Consider the following 13,848-nt stretch of genomic DNA (forward strand, 5'->3'; position numbering starts at 1 on the left):
TTCTCCAGCAAGCACGGTCTAAACCAGCAGCACTGACCACCAGAATCCGCTCCTGCTGTGCGGTTGCTTCTGTATCCTACACACACACCTTCAAACATACACACGTCTTTACGCACACACACGCCTTCAAACATTCACATATCTTTACAAATACACATACACAAAAACACACGCACCAGTACATGCACACTCATGATTGCAAAAAGTTTAATTTTAATTCAAGATGTTAAAAATTCAGGTTTATTATTATTATTTATTTAATTTTATCTAGTGAGGTTTTGATGTGCCACAACTAATTTTTAACCACAACTTTCATGGCAGAACCTGTTGCCCTAATTTTGATTAATACTGGGAGAAAACCAATTTATAAAAATACTTATTTTGGCAATGCCAATGCAACATCTGGAACTTTGTTAATACATATTACAGCAGAAAAAAATACTTAGAATTTAATGCAAAAATTTAGAATTTCAATTACAATAACTTCATGACATTTGGAACTATACTTGCCTGCAACTTAAGTGGACAGTGACATCATCACGACACACAGAAGAAAAACGCTGTTAACAGATAAAACGTCACACTTACTAGCTTCCTCACCCTACCTGCTTCACAAATAAGAGGAGATCACCACCTGTGTATGAGCTGCTACTGGCTGGCGTGTTTGATTCAAATGGTTTTAATGTTCCGCGCTGCTTTGCTCGTAAAATTGAAGATATTTAAAGATTGACAGAAATTATGACTAAAAAAGGTAGTATGCGTGGGTTTAACCAACAAATCTGATTTCTAAATGGTAGAGCGTAATTTCACCCGAATATCGGAAAAGACACATTGAACTATTTCCTTCATTTGGTCTCATCTTATTTCTCCATTGTCAAGTAAACTTGCAGTCGAGTATACAATACTCAAGAAAATTGCAGCCATAACCACAATTGCAGATGTAACTGGCATGAAGACCTTTTCACCAAAAAGTCCAAACTGTTCCAAAATATTTGAATTAAGCATCTCCCTTTTCTAATTTTTGTTCTGAAAAACAGCCAAGAAAACTTTTTAATTCAAAAAATGAGAAAATTGCAAAAATAATGGACTGATGCTGCATAAAACATGTGTTTTCACATTTGGAATTATTAAATTATAAGATATACTTACCTTATATGTTTGAGTGTTAAAGGATATAATTTTAAAAGATGTCGAAAACACAGAGAACAAACATAAACGAGAAACTACATTAATTTAAATAGTTCCTCCTGAATGTTTTTCTCAGTAATTTTTCCGCTTGGTTTTTTTCTTCTCTGCTAAAATAAAGAAATAAATATTTGCTATCTTGTTTTTCATAACAATTTATGAATTATATATTTACATACTTGACAAACACAGGATACTGCAATAAAAAAAAATAAAAAAAAACTGGCTTGACAGAGAAGGAACATAAAAAAGAAACTACATCAATTTTATTAGGTAGTCGCGGTAAAATGTTCCTCTCCGGATGTTTCTCATTCTCTATTTTCTCTTTCATACTATAAAATAATTAAATATTTGCAAAAGAATAATTTGTATATTGTATTATGAGTATTTAGTGTCATTCTAAGTGCTCGGTAAAGTGTATGTCAACAAGGTTGATGCTCTGAACTCGAACTAAGAGCTACTTGGTACGGCACTAGTGAAACCTACACATCAAATACATACAATGTGAATTTTGAAGCCAAACTTTTATGAGTAATAGTTGGCTAACTTGGATTCATATTTAATTGTTGCAAAATTTACAGCATTCAGAGACTTATAAAACATTACGCTAATTTTAATATGTTAGATTTTCCAAAAACTTGATACTTAATAACCCCGTCAAATCCAGAAAACTCATCTACATTCTGGCAGGACGAAAACACCTGGGAGAAAAACTTTACATATGCATTCTCATTAACCTGGCATTTTTAAACAAAACCACTTTTTAGTCAACAGTGGGCTGAGTTTTCAAGCAAATATAATACCATTTGAATTTAAATAAAACAATCGGGAAATAGAAAAAAAAAATCATGCCAAAAAATGCTTATTATTATGGAGGAGTAAGTGAGACACTTTTAATACATTGGTAAAACCAAAATTCCAGCATATGAGATTTCATAGCTTTTAGGGAGAAATAATATTAATTGTAGTGCTCATCTTGCTAATGTAAAAGATGAGGTGCTAAAACATGAATGCAAATAATAAACCCAGCATTGGGCCTTTTTGTGCCATCCGACAACAAGGGGAAAGACTAAAATGCAATCTTTATCTTTATAATGCAAACACATATTCAAGCAATGTGCAATTGTAAAAATTAACAAACTGGATAGATGTTTTGGGGGAATGCATGCTTAAATCGAATGGTTAAACTGAACATTCATGAACATAAAAATTTCTAGAAAATAAGCCTTAAACATTTCCACAAAACAACTTTAGAGTTTTAATTCTTTCAGCAAAGTAACACAACACATGCAAAGAAATCTAAGTTAATACCAAGCCTACTTGCAAGATAGATTTTTATGTTTAAAAAAATGAAAAGTTAACATTGTGGAAGAAATGCAGATCGAACATACACGAACAGAAATCAAAGTTAGGGTACCTGTGAACTTAACTCCTCATTAGTGAAAAAATTATCATTGAGTAAAAAAAAAATACATTTACCAGAAACAAAGAAACATACCAATAAAGAAAAGAAAAACTTCAAAACAGTTTAATACTCCACTAAATTTTTAAAACAGCAAACAAAGTAGCAATGGCCGACATTCAAATCAAACGGAAAAGCGGTAGGTAACATACAAACACTTAACTTTTGCTGACCAACAAATGTTCTAAAATGTGAAAAACACAAAATCAGCAGCATCTGAAACACTTATCTGAGAAAAGAAAATAGCTATATTAATTAATGTAGTTACAGCAAAGAAAAGTATCCAGTACAAAATTGTTACCACCGAACTCGCGCCGTATCGCGATCGCGATTTTGTTGATAAACAATGAAGTTTAGAAGAAGAAGTGTTAGTTTTCTCAGTTCATCACATTTTAAAAGGAAATGAATTAAAAAAAAACTCACCTCAAATCAACAAAACTTTAAATTAAAAGAATTTTGCCACAGAGACCTGAATATAAACAAATCAAGTAATATCCAAAAGTCAAATATCTAGGAGATATCCATAAATGAGACTTAGATGGATATTTTTTTTAAACATTAAGGTTATTGAACAGCCATCCACAAGCTATCCAAATATCTATATCCAAAACATGTAGAAATCTGGATAGCTAGACGACTAGCGAAAATCCATATCCAAAACCTGGATATCCATAAGCTATCCGAATATCCACATCCAAAACATGTAACCGTTTGGATGTCTTGAAGATATACCAGAAATCCATATCCATAGACATAACCAGATATGGATATCCATCAGCTGTATGGCAAATCCAATGGATATTTGGATATGTCATGGACCTTTTTGGATGTCTAAGAGACATTTGTGGTTGTCTGGGTCCTTGCCTCCTTCGGTGGAGTGTAAATTGCCTCGAAAAAATTGTCAAAGTTTTCTTTCAAAACGCAGTTTTTAGACGGTTTTTGGTTCTGTCATTGAGAATAGATGTTTAGGAGACCTCCTTGCCTCCTTCGGTAATTTTCCGAAGTTAAAATTCTAGAAACGCAATGGTAGATGATCTTTGATGATGTTATCAGTAATTCTGAGGTTCTCTACCGGAACTTTTCTTGAAATTGACGCCCTCAAAACGAAATGTTAGACGTCCTTTCGTGATATTGGCGGGAGAGGGAGGTTCGCGAGATGGCCGTAACTTTTCTAAATCAAGTCTAAACAACAAAATTGTTTTATGATCTTTAATGATGGGGAGGGGGCCGTGGTAGCCCGATCGGTAGAGTGTCGGATTCAGGGCCGGAGGGTCCTGAGTTCGAACCTCGATGGTCGAAGATCCACCGTCGTCATTAATTCAGCATTGTAATACCATGCTGCTGCTAATGCTATAAAAAATTCGTGCAGACTCTTGTTGTCTTGCAAATAATCCCATTTCTTAACTCTGGGCTCGGGACGTGGCTGTACGATCCATTAAGGATCCACGGGCAAGACAGGGCGGATAAAGAATTATTTTTTGGAGGGTCCACCGGACAGTAAAAGTAAAAAGCACCTCATACAATTTTTCCAGTGACGTGCGGTCCGTCCAGGCAAATACGCAGAACTTAGGCCCTCCAAAAAAAATTTTCTATCTCAACTGTATGCTCGTAATTGACAGGAAAGTATGAATAATAAGCCTTTTCTTATCTTGACTTTCACTTAAAAGCAGTCAAAAAAGGATTTATTAGACACCCAAACGGTGATTTTCCCGGAAAACGTATCCCCAGACAAAGGAAAGAGAAAACCACACTGAACCCGTGCACGAAGAAGTATATAGGTCGCCAAGTTTTACATGTCAGGGGTACATCCAGACAAAATAATCCGGGGGGGGGGGGCTTAAAAACGTGGCTTAAGACCAGATTCGCTGACGTTAGGACATGTAACGGGGCACTGTACGCGATCGATTTACCTCTTTCGAAGTTGCCGAAACGCAATTGTAGACTATCTTCGATGCTGTTAGGAGAGCCCCCTTTTCCCATATCTATGTTGTTTGGGCCCCAAAAAAATGAGGAGGAGGGGGAAGGGAGCCTCAAAACTCCCGTTCTGGGACTCTCCCTGGAAATGTTTTGAAATTGAAGTCTTAAAAGTGAATTGTTGGACTTCAGTTTCTAATTTAGTTTAGTTCAGTTTTTAGATGTTAGGGAAAGGCTCATCCCAACTTATTTTTCAAAATTCTAGTTTTAATAAGGGAATTTTCGTCGCTTTTAATAAAGCGGGAGGTGGTTCGGGGCGCCTCCCCAGAAATTTAAATAGTCTTCAAAATGCGATCGTTGATCATATATTGTTACGTCAGGGCTCCAGAAAAATTTAGACTATCTTTGATTTTATTAAAGTGCGAGGTGTGCAGGGGCTGTCCTCCGAAATTTTTTTAAGAAAGTCAAGTTCTGAAAATAGAATTTTCGAAGCACTGTGATGATTTTAGAGAGGGGGGGGGGGAGGGCTTCGTTGGCGCAGCATTTTAAAGACTTTCTTATTAACAGATAGACTAGAAAAAGGGAGGTAATTAAAAAAAGAGGAGGGTGGAGGAACACATCTTTAAGCTCACCAATAATCAGCAGCTATCGGAAATTCTTAGTTTAAAGATTTCTTTTTGATGTAGAATTAAGATTTTTCTAAACGTTATTTTTCAAGTAACTTCGTTTTCCCAAGATGTATTCTTTTTTTACTCTTCAGTAACAATGTTTTTTAAATAATACTTTATTTTGCATTCTGGAGTGGGCACGTGTCCTGTCCTCCCCCCTCTTCTGGTTGCGTTACTGGGCGCAACTGCCGCCTATTTTACAAGAATGCGTCGAAAATCTAACCATTTGCGTATCACAGCATCATCTTCCTGTCATGTAAATTTGAAATGTGTAGCGGGTTATCTTCGTGTATCAATTTTAATGACCTGGAGTGTAGTTTTAACGAAAAAGCCCCCCATAAAAATAGGGTGAATTTGGCTGCAAAATAGAGTAAGGATAAGTGCCCCGACTTGCCTCGCTTAGATCCGGCACCGACTTCAAAGCTGTCATCTGATGACAGGTCAATCCACCCAGATTCATGAGATGGCTGTGCTTGACCACCCTCTTTTCTATTGATACTCATTAGGGTGGAACGAAAAAAATTAAGTTTTTATTTTCGAACTGTAATAGTGCAGAAAAGTTGCGATTGGTGAAGACTTACAAAACAAAACAAAATTTTTTAAAATCGGATAATATCTTCCGATCCCGCAACGAGCCTAAAAATTTGAAAAAAATGGAAAATTTTATGTGTTCTTAGAGATTTTTTAAAAAATTTTCTCCAACGTTTCTTTTTAATACTCTAAGACGGAAAAGTTACGATTGGTGAAGCCTTCAGAAATTTAAAAAAACATATTGAAATCAAATAATACCTTCTGATCCAGAAACAAGCATGAAAAGTAAAAAAAGGGAGAATTTCACCTTTTCTTAGTGATTAAATATAAAATTGTTCTTGTTTTTTTCCCCGGTGTTACAGGGAAAAGCCTTTTTAAAAACCCTATAGTACACATAAACATTAATTTATTTCTTGACTATGCAAAACTACCATTCTTTACAACAATGAAACATTTTCAAATAATAAAACATTTATAAAATATTTACCAAATTTACAATCCAGTATACAAGTCTTATTGTTTTAAGTGTTAGTTGTTGAAGCTAATTTATAATCAGATTTTTTGGAAAATTCGGGTATTATTGATCTGGATTTCAATGTTGCTCTTAAGTAGCCATCTCTTGATTTAAATCCACACACTTTGAGTGAAGCCTCTGTCACTAGCTTCACACATCTTTCGACAGTTTGCGTATGGCAGGGGAATAGTTTCATATCCCAGTCGGGTATAGTGCCTGTCGCAATAAGATTTTCAATGTCTTTGTTAGGAACTTTTCGAAGAAAAGGTGGAGAAGATAGCTTTGTCGTGTTCCAATTATTAATCTCTGCGTAACCTTCTGCTTCGAAATTTAGAGATGGAATGACAAAGTTTCTAATGTTGTTGTTGTCGTGTCCGTAATAAACAACTACGGAAAGTTTGGTGCCATTGCCTCGAAAGGTTGGACTTCTTTATTAACAGATAAGACAACACAAGAAAGATTTACAGCACATAGAGAGGAAATAACACCCAGGGCACCGGCGGGAATCGAACCCGCAGCCTCCGGCATTTGGAGCGAAGCTTCTACCATAGAGCCACGGAGGCCCCAAAGTTTCTAATGCTTTTGCCTTTAGAAAGATTCTCTGGCTTTTAAGACGTTTTTAAAGTTTTCTTATGTGCCTCCTTTCATCAAACACCATTGCCATTAATAAGTTTTCGGGATGCGCAAAGAAAGAGTTTCTTTCAATGACAGGGTAAATTACTTGTTTTAGATTGTCAGGTAAGTATCGACAGGTTTGAGTTGTTTTGTAAACATGAATGGCACCGTCTGTGAAATTTTTGCGGTTCTTTATTTCGCTAATGGGGCGTATTAGATACTAAGCGGCATAAACAAATATGAGTATCGCGGGATTAAAGGGCCATGTGGACAATTTACAGGCAGGCTCTAATACTTATAATATCACATTTGTTTTATAAACAAACGTTCTTCCATTAGTATTTCATACCGAATTTATGAGGATCGTTAAACTAAAAGAAAAAAAAAAGCTGAAAAAGGGCTTAAAGTTTACATTTTTTCAAACATGTAGGTTCGTTGCGCGATCGGTTGTTTTATTTCAAAAATATATTTTTTTTTTCGCTTTGAAGTCTTTACTAAACGTAACTTCTCCGTTCTGTAGCCTGAAAAAGTACATTGATCAAAAAATGTTAAAAATTCGGAAAAATCCTGAAATTCTCAACTTTTTCGATTTTTTAGGCTTGGTTCTGGATCAGAAGGTATTATTCGATTTCAAATTTTTTTTTTATTTCTGAAGGTTTCACCAATCGTAACTTTTTCGTCTTAGAGCCTTAAAAAGAAACATAAAACAAAATTTTTGAAAAATCACTAAGAAAACACGAAATTTTCCATTTTTTCAAATATTCAGGCTCGTTGCGGGATCGGAAGATATTATCCGATTTTAAAAATCGTTGTTTTGTTTTGTAAGTCTTCACCAATCGCAACTTTTCCGCACTATCACGATTCGAAAATAAAAACTTTGTTTTTTTCGTTCCACCCTAATACTCATATGCCTATAAGCCACACATAAAAGATGTTTGAAACCATTTCAATTTTTTCTTAACTCTTAACTTTTGATTTCATAGAGGTCTTCAAGAGTCGTTTCTCAGTCAAAAAAAGGATTTTTAGACCGTACATTTTGGCTATACTCGATTTAAATGACTTTTATGGCTGCTAATTTTATATTTTGGTATTAAGCTGCATGAGGTAATGGTTCAACACGCTAAGTTATATAACTATAACTTCATAACGACAGTAATTGCAACAGGCCAAACTAAAAGGTCAATTACAAATTTTTCATTAATTTCAATGGTTCTTTTAGGGAACAAAAACAAAATGAAAGATCGAAAAAAGTTAATCACTAGAATCACGCTAATTTAAAAGTCTAAATGTAATTGTGTGGTTTTTTTTTAATCCTTTATAGTTTAAAGCTACTTGAAAATCAGAAAAACTGACAAATTGACCTTTTTAGAGCCCTGTAAATGAAAATGAAAATAAAGTTTCTTTGCCAATTTAAGTATCATGCATGCTATGTAGTTTGTTTTGTTTCACATTTATTAAAAAAAAAAAAAAACAGTTGTTTGAAGTTGTGCAATTACTTAGTGAACACAAATTAAAACAGAAAGAAAAAATATGAAAACATCTTTGCACATATTTCATGTACAAGTATATTAAACACTCGATCAGGCCTGTAAATAGGATTTCACAAAGGAAGGGATTTCAAAGATTTTTTTAAAAATCATTTCTCACACTGCATGAAAACATCCCATGTACCAAATAATTCATTGCTGTTCAATGGTCACACTTAGGAATGCAGCAATGGATTACTTTAGGGGTCAGCGCCACATAGCCCTTGGTTTTGAGGAACGTTACCAATCCTAGGAAGGGATTACATGTATAGTATTATATACATGTATTGACGTGTTTGTGACCCCCCCCCCATTTACCCAGTTAAGCAAATTCAGGCTGCACTAGTGGCTGGGTTGAGCGATTTAAATCAACCCAATTTAAAGTGTTATTTAAATCATAATTTTCAAAGACTAAAATTTTAAAAGTTCAGAAGCATTGACGGCCATGAAGTTCAGAGTAATTTTTTTTGTTAGAAAAAAACTATCAACAAACAAATATTAATTACAAATGATCTTTCCAAAAGAAGAAAAGAATGGTTCCTGTTGTTCAATGAAGTAAATTAAAACTAAAGAAAAATTAAAAAATCATTATAGCAATAAAATTAAAAAGAAAAGAGCTTGTAAAGGATATATGTAACAAGATGTTTCATTTCAATAGCGTAATAAATTATATTGGATATTTATCTGTTAGGAGTTAAACTATTTAATTATTCATTTAAAAATAAACTTATCAACCCAGTGGAAGAAAGTTTTATAGCTGTCTGCAACAAGCTTTTAGAACTTCATAATCTGTCTGCAAAATTTCGAGTGTGGTTTCAATAAAAAAATAATAAATGAGTCTTGTTTTAAATGTTTTTTTTTTTGAAAGTGCCTCCCCCCCTAAAGACGATAGCGCACCTCTCTAAATTCTATGAAGCACTCCCCTCTCAATAACGAGCCCCCCCCCAAACAGAGACCACATTTGTTCTCACATTACCTCCCCCTGAACCTAAAAGTTTCAATGGTGCAACCTGATGACCCCCCCCCCCCACCCCCTATCCTTGGTGGGCACCTGACATTTGCAAACATGTGTTGACCACTGAACAGAGGGGTCTGTTCAGGACTTTTCATTGAGTCCCTTTCTTTTTTGTGAAAAATCAATTCCTTTTGTGAAAAATCACTTCATTTTGCGTGTGAAGGGCAGGGGGGGGGGGGATTGTAAGAACGAAATTTCAAAGTGCGTGCTTTTGAGGTATTTTTTCTTTTTTCCGTTAATATTATTATTTCCGTTCAATAATTGAAACAAAAAATAAAAAATAAAATTCAAGCAGTGGTTGAGAATTTAACTCATTGAAACTCTTAAAAATCTTAGAATTCATTCAACATTCATCTTTTGACATTCATTTAACTTAATATAAAGCATCAATAGCATTTAAATTTTGCATATTTTAGTGCAAAGTAATTTAGTCCACATTTTCAATGTTATTATATTGATTTTTTTTTTTTTTTTTTGAAATCATAGCTATAATTCCATCTAAGACTCCTGAATGTGTTTTTAGCCCAGCATTTTTAACAGATCAGTTTCAGACCATTTCTGTAAAAAGAGTTTTTTTTTTGTGGAAATTTTGGACTTAAGGCTGTTATTTCTTCTAAAAGCTACTTATATTTAAACTATTACATTTTAAACATTCTATTGAGAAATCAATAGAAGATAAATTAGTTTTTGTGTGGGTGTGTTTTCAAATAACATGTCCATTTACACAGAAAAAAAACTCTGACAGAAATTAGAGCCAGAAATATGTATGTCTTGGCCGAAAATTCATAAGTTTACAGTTTCGTCCTGCAGACAACTGTACTTGCAGATTTAAAACTGCCAACGAACTATCAATTTATATAGCAAGAGGCGAGCACAAAATTCTTTAACTTCTCTAAGGAATGCATAAAGCAAAAAATAAATTTGCAAAAATAATGGAGACTGTTACAAATAAAAAAAAATGCTATCCAATTATCAACTCTTCTGAAAGTGCTACTGCATGGAGTAGCTATGCAATGTTTTCAAGTCAGGTTTCACAATATGAATGGGCACAGAAGCCAACCCCCCCCCCCCCAAAAAAAAAGTCACTCGGCTAAATCAAAGTCAAAAGCGATTTCTTCTTAAGTGCTCAACAAAGAGAAAAAAATTAAATAAATGTACAGCTCATAATATTGTAAAAAAGATGAGACGCTTGACTGTTCAGGGTAAGAAAAAGTTCAGCCAAGAAGAATATTTAACACAAGAACAGGTTATGTCTTATTTTAGCAGAATGAAAAGGACAGCTACATATTTTGATGCTGAAATGGATGATGATGATAAACTTTTCATGTCACAATTGAAGAAAATGAAATTGCTGAAAAAGAAAAAATCAGGGGCGAAATCTACCTTTTTGCAGATGCAGAGAAATAATTATTTCTCCATTCATTTTATGACATTGCACCTAAATATAAAAGTTGTGAATGTTAAATGTCATGTGCAAATTTAAATGAATGTTAAATGTGTCAGAGAAAATTAAAATATCAATTTATATTGCAAACTATATTATGAAAATACAGCAGTTTAGGCAAATAATACGAAGAAGCAAAAAACCATGACGACAGAAATAGGCAAAGGTTTTTTTCCTATTTTTTTCTAATTTCTTTTTTTTAAATTTTAAAACATTGGAAATTCAATTTCAGTAGTATGATTGTTCTGATATTTCGGACTTATTTATAATGTAGTGGTAAGAATACAAAAGTCAAGAAACAACGAAAAAAAAAAAAGAATTTCGTTTTGCTGTGAATTATGTTACTAAAGTCAATTTTGATGTAAAGAATTTGAACCAATAATGTTTTAAAATATACTTTGTCAAAAACAAAAACCGATTTATTTTACATTAATTTCTTATTTGAATGTTAATAATGTACAAATAAGTAGCTTTAAGAAGAAAAAACAGCCTTTAGTACAAAATTTTCAAAAAAAAAAAAACGTTTTTTTAATTTTTTTTAGAGAAATTATCTCATACTGATCCGTTTAAAATGCTGTGCTAAAAACACATTCAGGAGTCTTAGATGGAACTATATGTTTGATTTCAAAAAAAAAAAAAAAAAATCAATATAATTCCATTGATATTGTCGACTATATTACTTTGCACTGAAATATGCAAAATTTAAATGTTATTAATGTCTTATGTTAAGTTAAATGAATGTCAAAAATATCATATATATGTCACGGAACAATAAAACATCAATTTATTTTGCAGACTATATTATTAGAATACCAGACATTCTGGCAAATAGTATGAAGAAAGAAAAATTCATGACAACAAAAATAGGAAAAGTTATTATTAAATTTTTTTTTAAAAGCATTTCGCCTCAGTGGAGTTTACTGTTTCGGTAAAACCAATAATAGGGCATGATAAGGGCAAAAAATTATTTCAATATGTTGTTCGCGCAAGGAGTTATGACAGTTTGAATATCTGTAAAATGTGACATTTTTGCTGTATTTGGGCCTAATGTAACTAAAAGCACATTAAACTTGCCTCAGTTAATTATGCATTTGTTCAAAGTGCACATACTTATCTTTCAAGCGACAGTACTTTTACCATGGCAATTAAATGGTGCAATCTGATTTTCAACCTCAAAAATGCTAAAAAATGTCAAAAATGCCACTTTTTTGTGACCTTCATTGACCTTGCGGCAATAACTTGCCACAAATTTTGCATTCATTTTGTGAAGTATGAATCTTCTAGTATGGACTTTTATGATTTTTTTTTTTCAAGAATCCCAATTTATGAGCACTCATTTAATACAATGCTTCAATCGTACTCGTTATAAGCAAATTCGGCTTAAATCTGTTCCGAAGCAAGTCTACTCATTTTGATATAGCTCACACACTAGAACAGTCATAATCCACCTTTTGGGATGAATTTTAGTTTGATGAGAAAAAAATGAAGTTAGTTGTAATTTTAATCAGTAAATTTTCGAAAAATATTAATAAAAATTTATTATTTTTTCAAAAATGTTAAGAACTTTGCCTCAAATAGTAATGCAAAGCTATCCACTACTGTCGCATCAAATAGTGGATAGTGAATGCAATGAAAAGAGCTACACAGAATATGTCACTGAAGATTTGAGGAGTAATGGAAGACAATAACATATTAAATACATAAAAGAATAAAATTACTTCTTATCATACAATGATATTTTCTATAACATTGTCAAATCTCTTAATATAACAATGTAAACATGAAATGTGTATTAAACCACCAACTGCTTAATGTAATCAAATCAATGTTAAGAATTTTTTTTCATACTTCGGTTTTTTAGAAATAAAAATTGATCTTTTAATCTTCTTATTTCAAATGACCAGCCGTGTTTCAGTCTTATCTTTTGAACAATGAATATACAAAAATGAGAGTTTCAGTCCTGACGACGATCTTCTGCAGAAACAAATGTATAAAATATTGTAGGGTCATATACTCGAGTATCACCGTTCCTATTTGCAGGAGTGCTATTAGGGTGTGACGTTGAGGAGTCTTCATAACCATTCCCAGACCGAGATGATGATGCAACCGGATTTCCTTGATTTATGATAAAACTACTGTGTCGCAATAAGGTTGATACATTTCCACCTAATAGAACTGGCAATCTCCTATGCAAAGAAAAAATAGATTTATATGAACAGTGTATAATCTCACTCTTTACAATAAAAATAAGTAGCAGAAGCATTAGAATCAAACAAATATTGTTTTAACCCTAACGTCAATGACCAAACTTTTCCCTTACTTTCAATAACCGGGTACCCGGGTGCCCATTTTCAATTTCGAAGATTTAGAGCAGAAAAATAATTTTTTTCTGACACCTCTTCTATTTAATTGAAACATTTTCTTCCATCATCTGGGGAAGTTTGTGTATCCTGTTTTTATCAAAAAACGAAATGGCTTCTTGTTTTCCAGCGTTTTAAGTTTACGTTTCGTGCTAAGTTGTCTGTTAGAAAAAAAATGTGTTTCTCCAGTTTTTTTCGTATTACTGGATGTATTACATTTTACACTTTGGTATTTGATGGTGAATTCGTAGTATTTTATTTATTTATACCAGTGATGTTCAACTTACGACCCGCGGACCACATGGGGCCCACGAAGCTCATACCATATACACATAGGCCTGTTGCACCGAAAAATATTATCTGTAACTTTTATCCTCAATATCATTCGCTCAACCTTTGCTGTCATGCCGTCTGACATTCGTAGGTACACTCAAAAAAAAAAAGACAGATAATTTTTTCCAACTGAAACATTATTGTCTACATATTGAGAGATACGAAGTTGCTAATTCGGTATCGCTGACGATGTAACAATATGTTCGTGCATCAACAAAAAGAGAAAACACCGTAATATTTTTTTTCCACCTCACATCATAACAAAAACAACTCTGCAGCAA

At 33.3% G+C, this 13,848-nt stretch overlaps 1 protein-coding gene across 1 annotated transcript in view; it reads right to left on the reverse strand.

The window, feature by feature from the left end:
• Positions 1-12,438: 12,438 nt before the first annotated feature.
• The window catches only part of LOC129218489 (aprataxin and PNK-like factor), a 67,802-nt gene continuing 66,392 nt past the window's right edge, over positions 12,439-13,848 (reverse strand). Inside the window, exon 4 of the mRNA XM_054852772.1 lies at positions 12,439-13,060. Within this exon, the coding sequence (XP_054708747.1) occupies positions 12,829-13,060 (232 nt within the window). The 3' untranslated portion in view covers positions 12,439-12,828. The remainder of the gene's footprint in view (positions 13,061-13,848) is intronic.

Source organism: Uloborus diversus, chromosome 3 (assembly GCF_026930045.1).
Source record: "Uloborus diversus isolate 005 chromosome 3, Udiv.v.3.1, whole genome shotgun sequence".
Classification (NCBI taxonomy): Eukaryota; Metazoa; Arthropoda; class Arachnida; order Araneae; family Uloboridae; genus Uloborus; species Uloborus diversus.